Here is a 16,516-nt window from a genome sequence, read left to right on the forward strand (position 1 = left end):
CAGAGAGACACAACTGTGCTCAACTGATTCGCTGCTCTTAGCTGCAGTCCCCTATGTTGGTGCCCAACATTCTGAGAACTTCAACATGCAGGAAAGCAAGAGGTAGCTTGAAAAACAAATTCCGCTTCACAAATTGCATTTTTCATTTCAGATCTAATTCAGTTTTATGCATTTTCCTTTACCATCCTGCAAAGGTACACTAGTTAGACTTTAATAAATCTGGACAGTCACTTCAATGACATCAAACATTCATTGAAACAGCATGTTTATATATTAATATTTTAATATTAATAAGATTTAATATCCACTCATGCAGACAGACTGTTCATTTTATAAAGTGCAGTATAAAAATAAATTCTCAAGGTATATATTCTAATTCTGTACAGAGAGAGAATAAAACAGATCCATGAACAAAACTGCAAAACTTAGCCATAGAAAACAAAGAACCTCAATTACCCTCTGGAAAAATTATTACCATTTTTCTACTTCGGATACAGATTAACAAAGGCAACGACATTTGTAACAAATTGCCAATGTCTTTTACTTAAGGCTTAGTATTCTTTTACCACATCTGCTTGGATTTTGTTTATAGAAGAACTAATATTAACAAAAAGATCCCTATGACCATGATGCCAGACAATATGCATATTAACTAATTTCTTTACTTTAAACCATATATGCTTAACTATAGGCACAACATCAATGTCTTAGTTCTGTCAGCACTGCTTCTAAAACCAATTCTACAGATAAACAAGATAAAAGCATGGAGGGCAATTTAGACTATGCATCTTAGAGGTAAATAATAGCCACACATTTTACAGAATCTACTATTCCAATATATCTGGGCAAAGAGATTTATACCAATAAAATGTTTAGTACAGGGAGGCAAACATTGAATTGGTACTCAGTTATTATTTAAATAAGAGCTCTTTAGATTGTTACAAAAAGAATTAAACACTAGGAAAACAAGAACCATGGCATTTTAACGTTTTATATCATCATCATTCATTGTCTTTGAAACTGGCTTCTTATTTAAGGGAGAAAAAATAGACTGGGTAAAGTATACTTTAGAATAGTGTTCTTGAAATTATAAACTTCCATGCTTTGCTAAAGAAAAAACTTTTTCCTGACATATTATATTGATGTATAAAACATTTTGTGATTCAGACTAGTTCCTTTATAAACATGTTTCAATTTCAGCTGCCAAAGCCTGGCAGTTTTGATTTTTCTGCATAAAGATTACTTCCAATAAGGAAAAGAACATCCATTTTAACATATATTTCTCATATCTAAATTTGACCAACATTTTCCTACAAGAACACATAAGCAGAAAAGTGTATCTTGTACCTTCTTCTATATCTTTAAAACTTTTTTCCCTATGTGTCTGTAGGAAAAAAACCCACCAATGTGTAAATAAATCTAGCAGGTCAAGAGCAGCGTAGAAACCAGTTTCATGTCTGTTTAGATAGCTATAATACCACACTGGGTTTGTATATTTAGAACTCTTAATTGAAGCACAGTCACATGACTAAACTGCTTCACTTTTTGGCAATAAGAGAAGCAAGTCACTAATTTAGAAAAACTAAAATACATTTTGGCACTGGCAATAACATGATCAATCTACAGAGAACGTAATATTTACAGTAAGCACCAACTCTCTGGCCTTACTTGGCACTAGGCAAGAGCCTCCATTTTAGTTCCAACAATTTAAAAAGTGCAATGAGCTGCAACCTTATGAGCAGCAGTTAAGTACAAAGTTCCAGCCTGTTACAGTTCCAGCCTTGCACGTGAAGAATGGGCCCAAAGGACCTGCAACTTTAGTTAAGTGTGTAATTCAGAGACAAAACCTATGTTCTGAAAGATGACCCCCTGGTAGAGAGGATCTAAAGTTACATCATTAAATCCTAACGAGGATCTAAAGTTACATCCTTTCCTATACAGTATATTTTATCCTAGAGGTGAGATTGCTGGCTTTAGGAAATGAAGCCAAGATTAAAACAGCACTGAGGTCCCACTGACAAAATAACGTTGTGAATGAGGAGAAACTACCATTTACAAATGGAATATTGTGCTTGTCAAATGTCCTGTTTGGTTTGCAGAGAATGTTTCAAAACTCCTCTGTCCCAAAAATAAAGATATCTAAACAAGTTACCTCTTTTCTAATCGGGTAAACCTTTACCACTATCATGTCTGTTTTTTTCCACAACCTCTTTTCATGAGGCAGGGACCAACCAACAGTGCTATTAGTGGTATGCAAAATTATGTGCCTTCTCAGTTCCATCATATGCAAATTCAAGTATGGGAATAAAATTGGCTCATGGATTATTTGATGCTTTCTTTATAAAAGAAAAAAAAATGAGCGTGTGCTTTCAACAGAACATCAATAGCTAATTGTTTCAATTTCAAAGTGTAACACTCCCTGTAGTATACAAAGCTGCATTTTTGTAAATAATGCTGAACTTTATATATGGCAACAGATTAAGAACTGGCTATCTGTTAAGATTAGTTTATGGCAGATAAAACTTCTAGTCAGCTATCTTGTATCATACAGATCACATTTCTTCCTTCATCTGCAGAGTTAGCATTATATTACGGCCCTTCTTAATTTGTACATCATTTTTGCCCCCTTCAGCCTGAGAAAGAATCTAGTGCTTTGCACCTAAACCTGCTTATTTGGAAGCAAGTCCCACAAATTTTATCGCAACTCCCTTCCAAGTAATTGTGCTTAGGACCTTGTTATCAAGTAGCTTTTCTTTAGCTGTGTTCATTTGTGGCATCTGAGTTGCTTTGGGTCAGTTACCACAATAACATCCTGCTTGCTCAAAACATTTCCATTTGCCAGTGTGCCACAGAATCTCCCTTTCTTAACAACTCTCTTCTATTTAAGATTTGCTTTGGTTCCAAAGTAAAGTAACATCCATCCACACCCATATGTTGTAGAGGCATGAGAGAATTAATATTCCCTTTGTAAACAGCAAGGTGACATTTTGGAAGCTTTATCTGCTACACTTAATAGCAGGAATAGAGCTGTGTTTTGAAGCTTCGCAAAGAGTCATCACGCTGCTTCTCATCGATCTCTTCACTCATTAATGGATCATGTGGTGAATAGTCACTGGAGAAGGGCAGATGTGAGACATCATACTTGAAGTCATCCTCTGACGCCAGCAATAGCTCGTTCCAGGTAGAGATATCAAGCTTTCCTGACGTGCCACCATATTCTTCGGGGAGGATTCGTGGTGGAAGGTTGTGATGAAGAGACCGCAAGTCTGACCCATGAAGAAAAAACTGAGAAGAAAAGAACCATTTCAACTCCGTTCCAATTCAAATTACACGTATAGTATTTTAGGGGGGAAAAAATACAATTTCCCCCTTTTTTTTTTTTTTGAATTTATATCCCGCCCTTCTCCGAAGACTCAGGGCAGCTTACAATGTGTTAAGCAATAGTCTTCATCCATTTGTATATTATATACAAAGTCAACTTAATTGCCCCCAACAATCTGGGTCCTCATTTTATCTATCTTATAAAGGATGGAAGGCTGAGTCAACCTTGGGCCTGGTGGGACTTGAACTTGCAGTAATTGCAAGCAGCTGTGTTAATAACAGACATAGTCCGTTGAGCCACCAGAGGCCCTCTTAAAAGAGGCCCTTTTAAGTTTAGACAACGGTTCACAGTACTTCTCTATACTACAAGTCTAATTGACAGCAACGTTTGAGACTAGACTGATCATTCTTGAGAATCATAGGAAAAAACTGAAAATCTCACAATCTTTATTAACTTTTAAAGATAATTTTTCTTTAAACTGTTTTAAGCTGTATCTTGTTGGATAAGCTTCATTTGGACAAACCACTGAACTCCATGAATAAGCCAAGATGACTACGGTTTGGATGAAAAGCAAATCAGTTCATATTTGTATTACTCTCTAGAGCAGAGGTCTTCAAACTTGGCAGCTTTAAGACTTGTGGACTTCAACTCCCAGAATTCAGCACAGCTGGCTGGAGAATTCTGGGAGTTGAAGTCCACAAGTCTTAAAGCTGCCAAGTTTGAAGACCTCTGCTCTAGAGAAAGCAAGCACTACAGAAGACCATTTCCAAAAATTGATGCAGTTTAATATTCACATGTATTATCTCCCTTTTAGAATGTCTGTTCCTCCTGAATTCTTGCTTAATATACAATGGTGTGTAGATTATCTAATGGAGTATTTTTAATCCTTGCCTTTGTTTTTTGTAAACTGCCTTGAGGCGGCAGCATTGAAAATGCCGCCGCCATCCTGGTGCCTTGTTCTATGTGCCGGCTGCGCAAGCGCACACCCAACTTGCCACTGATAAATGAATGAAATCAACGGAACAAGGTGCCGGGATGATGGCGGCATTTTCAAGGAAAGCGGCTCCGGTAACTTTCAGACGCTTGCCTTGTACACGCCGTGTGGCGAAGGAACAGTGGGCGGCGGCTCCAGAGAAAGGCCAGAGTCGGGGAATGTTGCATTCCCCGACCCGACTGAGGAAGATGGCGACCAGGTGGGCGGCTCCGGGACGTCGGGGAATGGGGCGTCCCTGGGCCCCACCCCCTGACTGAAACTGAAGGGCGAGCGAGCGGCAAGTGGGCTGCAGCTCCGGAGAAAGGCCGGAGTCAGGGAATGGTGCATTCCCCAACCCAGTTGAGGCAGGCGGCAAGCAGGTGGGCAGGGAATGGGGCGTCCCTGGGCCCTGACCCTGATCGGCAAACCAGCCCAATCGCTATCTGGTAACGAGCCCTACCCTATCCGGTAGCATTTCACCCATGCCGAAAATGTCCAAAGGGTGGGGGCCGGCAAGTGGACGGGGCTACATTCGGCATATAAGACGCACCCAGATTTTCACCCTCTTTTTGGGGGTAAAAAGGTGCATCTTATATGCTGAAAAATACGGTAATATGTGTGGAAAGCCCATAAGCCATGCACATATCCTAGACTAGCCCTCCCTAATATCCCTATAGACCAGTGATGGGTAACCTTTTACATCACTGAGTGCCGGCTTGTGTGCTGAAAATGGCACGTGAAACCATCCTGCAAGGAATGCGCGGCCCCGCTGGCCTTTGCACACATGGGAGCGCCAATACCTGGAAGAGTGGTCGTCTGTCGTGCATGTGCGAGCCGGCACCTAAATTTCCGGTTTCCGGCAAGGACGCGCGGCCAAAGAAAAGCTGGCCATCGCATATGCGTGCAACATAAACCTGGAAGTTTGGGTGTCAGCCTGCGCATGCGCGATGGAACGCCGGTCTTCCAGGTTTTGCCGCTCCCGCATGTGCAATTGCAGCTGACCAAAGTGCGCATGTGCACAGGAACGCAGTAGAGGAGCCAGCGAGGCCGTGCATTCTTCATGGGATGGTTTTGCCTGTCGCTTCTGGCACGCGTTCCATAGGTTCGCCAACACTGCTATAGATACTATATATTTCATACAGCTTTATTGAGTACTTACCCGATTTGCTATTTTTTCCTTTAGAAACGGTTTGAGAATAGCAAAAATGCCTTTGAATATGCGAGGTTCATTTATGATATTGACAGCTTTTATTCTAATTGGAAAGCCATCCTAAAAGAAAGAAATGCAATAACATGTATAAAGATTAGTGTTTAGAAATAACTGTATTGGTTTTTCAAAACAAACTCATTCAGTCTTAATTTGTTTATGTAAAAATATTTTAACCGCTATGCTCCGTACACATTTCCACCATAAATTCTGAGTGGGATAGAAACTGTTTGTTTCAAAGAGAAATTCTTGGCAGAATGTGTGTTTCTCAAGAATAACAAAAGATTTTAGCACAAAGCTTTCCTGTACAAATAAGGTATTCCTCCTTTCTTAGTGAAGTCACCACAGGAGGGGCATTTCGCATGTCAACATAAATAGTTCCAAATTTATTATGCCGTAACATTTTATGGATCACAGTTCATCTAAAACATGAAATATTACCCTAGGTTGGCAGAAGTGGGGTGTGTAGCTAGAGATATATATATACAAGCTTTATTTGAAAGCTTCTGTCTGATTCTATAAACTGCTGTTTAAGGACAAGGCTTTTAGGATTAATATATTAAAATACTATTCAGTAGCTGATTGCATTAATGAGCATCAATTAACGCATCACAAAACTTGTCAAGAATACAATGTATCAAAGAGAATGTCCAATAGCATGCATCCATAAAATACAGAATTTTGGATTCCAATTCTTTTCATGTAGAGTGCATATATGAAAAGCATATATATTAGAGGTCTTCAAACTTGGCAGCTTTAAGACTTGTGGACTTCAACTCCCAGAATTCTCCAGACAGCTGTCTGGAGAATTCTGGGAATTGAAATCCACAAGTCTTAAAGCTGCCAAGTTTGAAGACCTCTGATATATAGGTAAGCCCTTGCTTACTAACTGCCTCACTTAATGACCAAAGTTAAGACAATATTAAAAAAACAGCTCTGTGACCAATTCTTGCATTTATGACCATGGCAATATCCCACAGTCACATAATCACCATTTGTGTGCTTCACAATTGGCTTCTAACAGAGTTATGGGAGAATGTGGAAATAAGATATCAAATTGCTGTCACATGATGTCTCGCTTAATGACCACAGCGATTTACTTAACAGCCAAATGGGAGGTGAGGATAGAAGCCTCATGAAAGTCATGATTTTCCACTTAATAACCGCATTGCTTAGCAATAGAATTGCCGGTCTCAATTATGGTTGCTGGCTGGAGAATTCTGGGAGTTGAAGTCCACAAGTCTTAAAGCTGCCAAGTTTGAAGACCTCTGCTCTATCCTAAGCAACAGAAACCAAAGCAATGAAATAAAGCTGAATAGCACACAAAGATCAGTGTGCAGGCATGCACCCACAACCGCAAGAACAGTACCCAAACATTCATTGCATCAAATTGTTAAGCAAATGCATCTTTTCCTATGGGTAGTTCTTGACTTACAACCATTCATTTAGTGACCGTTTGAAGTTACAACGGCATTGAAAAAAGTGACTTCTTATTTATTTATTTATTTATTTATTTATTATTCAAATTTTTATACCGCCCTATCTCCCAAAGGACTCAGGGCGGTTCACAGCCTTATAAAACATAAGAATAAATACAAGTTAAAACAACAATTAAAAAACTTATTACATTAGGCCAAATTTAAAACTATCGTTAAAATAATACAAAACCCCATTTAAAACTAACTTTAAAACTAAACTCTAGGCCCGCCCCGCACAAATAAATAGATGTGTCTTAAGCTCGCGGCGGAAGGTTCGGAGGTCCGGAAGTTGGCTGTGGGTGGGGGCCCCCACAGAGAAAGCCCTTCGCCAGTCGGCACTGCCTGGCGGACAGCACCCTAAGGAGTCCCTCTCTGTGAGAGCGTACGGGTCGGTGGGAGGCAGTCGGTGGCAGTAGGCGGTCCCGTAAGTAACCCGGCCCTATGCCATGGAGCGCTTTAAAGATGGTAACCAAAACCTTGAAGCGCACCCGAAAGGCCATGTTCTGACCATGTTTCACACTTATGACCGTTGCAGCATCCCCATGGCCGGGTGATTTACATTCAGATGCTTGACAACTGACTCACATTTATAACAGTTGCAGTGTCCCAGAGTCAGGCGATCCCCTTTTGCAACCCTTCTGACAAGCAAAGTCAATGGGGAAACCAGATTCACTTAACAACCATGATACTAATTTTAGAACTGCAGTGATTCACTTAACAACTGTGGTGAGAAAAGTTGTAAAACGGGGTCACTTAACAAATTTCTCACTTAGCAACATAAATTTTGGGCTCAATTGTGATCGTAAGTTGAGGACACCTGTACTGGAAACTGCTGCTCTCAGGAGCAATTGTTTCAAGGATGTAAGGAAAGCACATCATGAGGGGTGTGGGGAAGGGCCTACACTAATACCTAATTCTTAATAATCAATTACCTTGATTTTGGCTTTTGAAAAACTTATAAAGGAGAGTGGCATAATATTCACTATACACTCATCTATCGTTTAACTGCAACTCTGCCCAGCAACAATGTAAATCTTACGCTTGAAAGTCAGCAGAAGCGAGAATGCAGAAAAACAACCCCTCACATTCATAGGCAAATTGACACCTGCTGCAACAAGTGAAGCAATGCATTACCAAACCTTTTCTTCCCTGTATCAAAGCCAGTAACAGAATACTAGTTTCAATTTATGTCTGCCACATTATTTAAGCCTAAAACTATTAAGTTATATTTTTTTTCATACTAACAACATTCTTATCTATATTAAATTGACAATATTCTGTTTTCTCATTGCCTCCTATCTACTATTTGGTATTTCCTGGGTACTTCCTAAGGGTTTAAAATGTTTTTTTCACAGAAAAAAATATCTTACTTAAAAGTCTGTGCTGACCAATTAGTCCCCATCTTCACCCATATCTTCAATAAATCACTAGAGATGTGCTATGTTCCTTCTTGCTTCAAACGCTCTACTATCATCCCAGTGCCGAAGAAGCCCACCATCAAGGAACTGAACGACTACAGACCAGTTGCTCTAACATCTGTAGTTATGAAAACCTTTGAAAGGCTAGCGCTGTCTCACTTGAAAATCATCACGGATCCGCTGTTAGACCCCCCCCCCCTGCAGTTTGCATACTGATCCAATAGATCAACAGATGATGCTGTTAATATAGCTCTGCACTACATCCAACAGCATCTTGAATCTCCAAAGACCTATGCAAGGGTCCTCTTTGTAGACTTTAGTTCAGCATTCAGCACCATCATTCCAGACATTCTTCTAAGCTAAACCAGCTAGCGGTACCTGAACACACTTGTAAATGGATCATAAGCTTCCTAACAGACAGGAAGCAGCAGGTGAAGCTAAGCAGAATCACATCAGATACCTGTACAATTAGCACAGGGGCCCCACAAGGCTGTATACTCTCTCCACTTCTCTTCTCTCTCTATATCAATGACTGCATCTCAGAATGATCCATCTGTTAAACTACTGAAGTTCGCAGATGACACAACAGTGATTGAACAGTGATCCGTCTCATTCGAGACCATGATGAATCCGCATACAGACAGGAGATAGAACTACCCTTGTGGTGCGACCAGAACAATCTGGAACTGAACACACACAAAACTGTAGTAATAGTGGTGGACTTTAGGAGAAACCTGTCGTGTCTTCGGCTCCCGAGCCGGGCCTCCTGGCAGAGAGTGACTCAGAGAGTGAGAGGGAAGAGCCAACAGGGCTTCCCTCTGCAGGACCTTCCTCTCTGGCTCCGCTCCAGGTCCCAGAGGCAGGCCAGGTAGAGGAGATGACGAGGCCTCTTTCTCTCACACCTTCCCCCTCCCAGGCAATGCCTCAAGACCCAGCTGCTGACAATCAGTCCTGGTTAAATCCCAGTCCTGGTTAAATCCCAGGTATCGCAGAACAGAGAGGCAGGAACAACATAAGAAGGGGTGGGGCAGGCCTAGAGAGTGCTGAGTCAGGAAGCCACACCCCACAGGGTATAAAAGCAGGAGGAGCCGCTCTATAGCTTCTTGTGATGGACAAAAACTCTTGGAAACTCTGGCTGCAATATTTCGAGACTAAGAATTTGGCTTCTGGACTTCTGTTTATTAACTGCAGTTACGCTGGCTTCTGAGAAGATAAGACAACGTGGCAGGCAATCACAGATTCGTTGCCAGAACTGATATCTGTCATAGGAATAAATTGCTGGCAAATATAGTCAGCTCGCGTGTCTTCTTGGTTGTGGTTGGGGGGGACAGAATTGTTGTGTCTCGTCCGCTTTCACTGCAGCCGGGGCCTTCTTATCTGCTTCCGAACGCTGAGGAATGTCCTAGTATGCCTCCCGGCCCCAGCCCTGGCTCCATGCCCAGACAGGCTGAGGAGGAAGAAGTACCTCGAGCCCCCAGCTCTGGCTCCATGCCCAGGCAAACGGAGCAACTAGACCCCTCCCCCTCCCCCACAGCATGTGAGCCTGAGGTAGGTCAATTACCAACAGCTGCAGACTGGAGTGACCCTCGCTTCAGAAGACTTGAAAGGCGGAGGCAACAGAAGGAAGGGAGGGGCAGGCCTGGATAAGTGCTGAGTCATGGAGCCACACCCCATGGCCTATATAAAGGATCTGCTTTCTGGCATTCTCTGAGTCAGGCAAAGTCTAACATATCTTGCTGAAGTCACTTCCTGGTCTCCTGCCTGCCTTGAGAACTTTGCTAGGACTTTGGCAGAGCTGCAGAGGCACGCCTGATTCGGATTTCCCTGACCCGGCCGTCAGCGGAGGAGTGGGACACGACAAGAACAAAACCCTTCCATACTTCCACCTCTTACAATACTAGACAACACAGTATCAACAGTAGAGACCTTCAAATTTCTAGGTTCTACCATATTTCACGACCTAAAATGGACACCCAACATTAAAAACGTCATCAAAAAAGCACAACAAAGAATGTTCTTCCTGCGCCAACTCAGAAAGCTTAAACTGCCCAAGGAGCTGCTGATACAGTTCTACAGAGGAATTATTGAGTCTGTTATCTGCACCTCTATAACTGTTTGGTTTGGTTCTGCAACCCAACAAGACAGACACAGACTTCAGAGGATAATTAGAACTGCAGAAAAACAATTACTACCAACCTGCCTTGGACCTGTATACTGCACAAGTCAAAAAGAGGGCTATGAAAATATTTACAGACCCCTCGCATCCTGGACATAAACTATTTCTACCCTCAAAACGACACTATAGAACACTGCACACCAGAACAACTAGACGCAAGAACAGTTTTTTCCCAAACGCCATCACTCTGCTAAACAAATAATTCCCTCAACACTGTCAAACTAGTTACTAAATCTGCATTATTATTAATCTTCTCATCGTTCCCATCACCCATCTCCTCTCACTTATGACTGTATGACTGTAACCTTGTTGCTGGTATCCTTAAGATTTAAATTGACTGTTTCCCTATGATTATCATTAAGTGTTGTACCTTATGATTCTTGATGAATGTATCTTTTCTTTTATGTACACTGAGAGCATATGCACCAAGACAAATTCCTTGTGTGTCCAATCACACTTGGTCAATAAAGGATTGGATTGGATTGGATTCTATTCTATTTCTATTTCTATTCTATTCTATTCCAGAAGTTTATTTAAAATATTTTACATTATGGGATGAGTTAATTTGGCCTCAAGCTTAAAGATCTTTTTTTCTTTTTGTCAACACCAAGCAAACAGTCACACAGTGAATTAGAAGTTTTCTACCTAGCTAAAACACTCAGAGCTGTCATATCTATCTTTGGGTGAAAATATATAGATAGCAGTGGTGGGTTGCTATTGGTTCGCCCTGGTTCAAATGAACTGGTAGCGGTGGCGAGAGGCTCCGTACATCCACCCGGACATCTCTGCGCATGCGCAGAAATGTTGTGAGCACATCCACGAGCGAACCGGTAGCGACGGGATTTGAAACCCACTACTGATAGACAGAAATGTTAGGCAACAGAGGATATTGGAAGTTAATGGTGTTCTTAGACTGCTAGGTGCAGTGGATGTACTACGCGAGAGCTGTCAAACTCCCGGCCCATGGGCCGGATGCGTTACGCGCTAGGCACACCCATGCCTGGTTTAGCAAAGCAGAAAAAGTCCCGATATGTCACATGACACTGCCGTGATGACATGAGTGTCACAGCCTTGTGCTATGCGAATCCAGGCAGAGCTGAAGGAGAAATCTGTAGTGAAGAACCTGACAGCAGCAAACAAGCCCCGAGAAAAAAACTTCTGGATTTGGACAGGACAGAGGCGGAGTCAATGAGAACAGCTTGCCAAAGGACCTGAAATTCCAAGAAGCTCAAGAAAGACTTATTTTTCCCTTTTCCATTCTTCTCTGTAGCCTATAAGCAAGCCACAAAAGGGAAAGTAAAGAACAGCCTATCAGAGCACAAGGAACATAACACAATAAGGCAATCACAAAACTTTAAAAGGCTCCATAGAGAGATGTCTTTTATAGTTTCTTAAACAATGGTAATTATATAAATAATCAGAAATTATTTATCTAAAAGCCCTGTAAAAAAACCATAGTAAGAAAAGTGTGCCTGGAAAGCTTCTTTTTTCCAACATCGACGGTAAGATATTATTGGAACCACAAATATTAACTTTGCAGTATTTCCCTTGCAAAATATGACCAAAGCATTTATATTTTGCATGATTCCACCCCCCCAGGACCTAATTTGGAAAAGCAAAAAAGTTGTATCTACATTTGCACTTCTGAGAATCAGAAAAATCAGTAATTTATATTGATTATTTTTTTCTCTAATGATTTAAATCTTACCTGGAGAATTCCAATCACTTTTTTCGCTATGAAGGGGCCAAAGTGAGATGCCTTAGATAAACTGATTCCTTTGTAGTCTGCAAGAATTACAATTCCATTTACTTGGGTCTCCTCAGACTGAATGAGTTTTTCTAATGTCAAGTATATGGCACGAATGTTTTCAGTAATTGGGTAATTACTTGGTGTCCACTTGTCTATGATTAATAAGACAGAGATAGAAGTTAAAAGTTAAAAGAAAAACAAAATAAATTACAAACCCGAATGTTTTCTTTGCCTTAACAATTATTAATAATCCTGTAAAAATCTTTTTCTAAGCTCACATTACCTCTTACTTCAGAAAAAGCCTGCTGTTTTAGAAACATAATTAAAACACTCATATGAGACAAACTTTTTATGGTTGGATTCCTATGATCAAACCCAATTAATACCTATAAGAAAACGAATGCTGAGACTTACAGTCCTATACAAATATACAAAGATTATACAAATAATCTTCAGAACAATAAACTTTTAGAATTATCTTAAACACTAGTAAACAAAATTACGTTAATTGAAGGTATAGTAATATGTACTGATATATTTATTCAACAGGTGTGGGGAAAATAGGAAAAGGGAATGGCATGTATAATACCTTGACTGTACAAAATAAAGACAGGATATCAAATAAACAAACAAACAATATAAAGGTGGGTATAAATCAAATAAATAAGCAAACAAACAAAAGATTCATCCATCTTAAAAAGTTAATCATACCTGGGCGAATACAGACAACATGGCGTCCTTCATTATCTAAATGAGAAAGCACAGTGACAAAGCCAGATTCCAAGACAGCCTTTACAGCAGATGGCTTCAGATTTGTAAAAACCTCAGGCCAACTTCTTCTACAGCAATGATAGTTCACGAGAAGCTGAAGTGCTCGATCATAATCAAATTTCCTTGCTCTAAGGAACCTAAGCAAGAAAGCATCGTCTAGGCATGTCCCCAGATTAGGATAATCTTTGCACACCATGTCTCTGAGGGCTTGAACATCTCGAAGGCGCCACTCAGGTTTTTCCTGCAGCTCTTCACGTGCTTTGGCAATAAGCTCAGCAGACAGGGTGCACACATATGTTTTCTGAACTGGCAGGATCTCAATTCCTGACAGAGATCCCTCAGAGGGACTTCTAACGGTGCCATCACTATCTCCTGACATTGGTTAGAGAAATATCTGGGGGGAAAAGCATGACAAAATGCAGAAAAAGAAAAATGACCAAACTGATCACCAATGTTTACAAATAGTGTTTTGGACAGTAGTATACTATTATGCTAATGTTGACACGTTTAAATGTGTCAAATAGCAGTTAATTCCCATTTGCCAGTAATAATTTTTTAACAGCAAACTTAATTCTATACACTTGTACAAAAGACTGGGATATACACGATGACATGATCATGGGGAAATTTATCTCCTAAATTCTCAACTGCTCAGAATATTTGGATTGGTACTTAAATCTTTTTTTTTTTTTTTGAGATGGAAACTGATAATTTACCATCCCAAGCAACCTAAGGCTTACACTAAACGATTTCTAATTAAAGGAATTCTCACAATTTATGACTCTAAATCATTTTTATTGACAATCCTGTGCATGAGTTTGTTTTCAAGTGAACATCCATAAGAGAGACTTGCTGTTAGCACATCACTTTGGCAACTCTGTTTCTAATTCTGTCGGTTAGATTACCCCGAGATTATTACTTTTTTGTTCTTGTTCCAGCTCTTCTTCTTAATTTCAAAAGGGATTTCTAAACTGAATTTTGGATTTCGACTGCTTATCTTAATAATAATAATATCATAGTTGGAAGGGACCTTGGAGGTCTTCTAGTCCAACCCCCTGCCCAGGCAGGAAACCCGACACCATTTCAGACAAATGGCTATCCAACATTTTCTTAAAAATTTCCAGTGTTGGAGCATTTACAACTTCTGCAGTCAAGTTGTTCCACTGATTAATTGTTCTAACCGTCAGGAAATTTCTCCTTAGTTCTAGGTTGCTTCTCTCCTTGATTAGTTTCCACCCATTGCTTCTTGTTCTACCCTCAGGTGCTTTGGATTTGAATTGATTCTTACACAATCAAAAAGTTAATCTTTCACTTCTCCAACATTTTGACTTATATTATACACATCTGCAGATCACATAGGAAAGGGTGGGGGGGGGGAAACTGGGCAAATATTTCAGCAGCAGCTTCTGGAAATTTCAGCAATCTTCCCTGACATTAACAGCCTGAGGTTTCTTAGAATATCCACACTCTGCTAAGGTGATATTTGAAGGCTGCTGGCAGATTTGAAGAAAGGCAAATTGCACATAGCCTATCTAGTAAACACTTTGCTTTAAAATGGATGTATCTGTCTCTCTCAAAAATCGCTTAGTCAGCGGAGGCCAAAAAATCTCTGATGTTTCTCATATACATACACATACATACACACATATATACACACACATATGTGTACACTGTATATTAAGTGTATATATGCACACATGCACATACCAGGGTGTATGGGTGTAGGTGTGGGTGTGTTTATACACACACACAGAGTTGATGACAGATGCCTATCAGGACCTCCAAATCCGACCAAATCCGAACTCTGCTAGTCCATGTGATGTGAAAAGTCGTTTGCAATGTTTTTCCTCTCTAAGGGCATTTCAGAAGACCCAGCTTAGTCTAATGGTTAAGGCACAGGCTAGAAAGCAGACCGATCGAGAGATCAAGCCCTGCCTTAGCTGTGGAAGCCAGTTGGGCGGCTTTGGGCTTTGAGTCACTCTTTCTTAGCCCAGCCCATCTCACTGGCTGGTTGCTGTCGGGAAAATAGGAGAAGGAAGGTGCGTTGGATATGCTCTCGCCGCCTTGGGTTGTTGGTAAAAATGATGATACGAATCAATAAAATAAAATCTCCTAGCCAGGCACTGGGCGAGGGGAGTCTCCCCGCATTTCCATAGCCCTAATATACTAGAAGAAAGCAACCACGCCTACCACCCCCGCCCCAAAAAACTCATTCATACGCTGCCAGAAACAGAGGGGGAAAAAAGCCTCCCTCCAATTAGTTGATCTCTGATCAGTTGATTTCGGCATCCAGAACGATAAGCGCCACTGAACTCAATAGGATGCTTGCTAAGTAACACCTCCCCAGGACGAGGTTGCAATGAATTCCATACTTCGACGGTCACCTACTTCCTAGGAAGCAGACGGGGGGGTGCCGACGAACCCCATCCCGCCGTCCCAGGCGCAACAGGAACAAACCACACTTGCGCATCCGCAACAAAACCAACAACCGCCGCGCAAACCGCCGACACTCACCAAAACACCAACCCCACCACTAACCGGAAGAGACTGTTTCCAGGAGAACCGGATCATAACCCGGAAACGCTAAGTCAGCCTCACCAAGGCTCTTTCCGGTTGAGGAGAAAAAGGGAGGGGAAGGAAGAGTGAGCATGCGTGGGATTTCCCGGGCGAAGTACCTCCCCCCTCCCCCCCCAAGGATTGTAGTCTCTATAGGTTTAAACCAGGGGTTTCCAATCTTGGCAACTTTAAGACTGGTGGACTTCAACTCCCAGAATTCCTCAGCCAGCTTTGCTTTGCTTTGCTTTGCTTTGCTGGCTGAGGAATTCTGGAAGTTGAAGTCCACCAGTCTTAAAGTTGCCGAAGTTGGAGACCCCTGGTTTAAAGTTTCTGTGGAGATTGTCGACATCCAGGTCATGGTTTTCCCAAAGGTGGTTTTTCAAGAGGGCAGTTGGAATACTTACTTTTACTGCTACTACTACTACATGTAATCCTTGAATTACGACGACAATTGAGCCCAAAATTTCCATTGCTAAAGCAAGATAGTTAGTAAGCGAATTTTGCCACTTTTTATGATTCTTGCCATAGTTGTTAAGTGAATCACTGCAGTTGTTAAGTTAGTAACATGGTTGTTAAGTGAAGCTGGCTTCCCCAAAGATATTGCAACTATCATAAATATAAGTCAATTGTCAAGTGTCCAAATGTTGACCATGCTCAAATTGAAGAAGCTTCTTGGATGAGAAGCGAAATGTCTTCAGAGAAAAACCAGAAAGTCCTGTTGCCTCTTGAAAAAGCACCTTTGGGACAACCATGACCTGGATGACTCAGAAGCTCCATAGATCGTTTGGTAATCCGAATTCTTCAGACTCCATCTCAAATATTATCTCCAGTCCCAGGTAATACAACTTAAAAAGGTTTTAGAAAA

The 16,516-nt window shown here is 41.1% G+C and overlaps 1 protein-coding gene across 4 annotated transcripts; it reads right to left on the reverse strand.

Annotated features, from left to right (window-relative positions):
• Nucleotides 1-265: 265 nt before the first annotated feature.
• TTPAL (alpha tocopherol transfer protein like) lies at nt 266-15,697 on the reverse strand. Of its 4 annotated transcripts, none has more exons than XM_058176149.1 (5): nt 15,610-15,697; nt 13,036-13,489; nt 12,283-12,476; nt 5,455-5,565; nt 266-3,285 (listed from the first exon to the last, which is right to left on the reverse strand). In XM_058176149.1, the coding sequence occupies exons 2-5, from the start codon at nt 13,472-13,474 to the stop codon at nt 3,010-3,012; spliced, it is 1,020 nt and encodes a 339-aa protein (XP_058032132.1). In that variant the 5' UTR covers nt 13,475-13,489; nt 15,610-15,697; the 3' UTR covers nt 266-3,009. The 4 variants fall into 4 exon arrangements, with proteins under 4 accessions (XP_058032132.1, XP_058032135.1, XP_058032134.1 ...); XM_058176152.1 differs by having other exon boundaries at nt 15,634-15,661; XM_058176151.1 differs by having other exon boundaries at nt 15,484-15,611.
• Nucleotides 15,698-16,516: the final 819 nt, after the last annotated feature.

The sequence above is a fragment of the Ahaetulla prasina genome, chromosome 3, assembly GCF_028640845.1.
Source record: "Ahaetulla prasina isolate Xishuangbanna chromosome 3, ASM2864084v1, whole genome shotgun sequence".
NCBI classification, from domain to species: domain Eukaryota; kingdom Metazoa; phylum Chordata; class Lepidosauria; order Squamata; family Colubridae; genus Ahaetulla; species Ahaetulla prasina.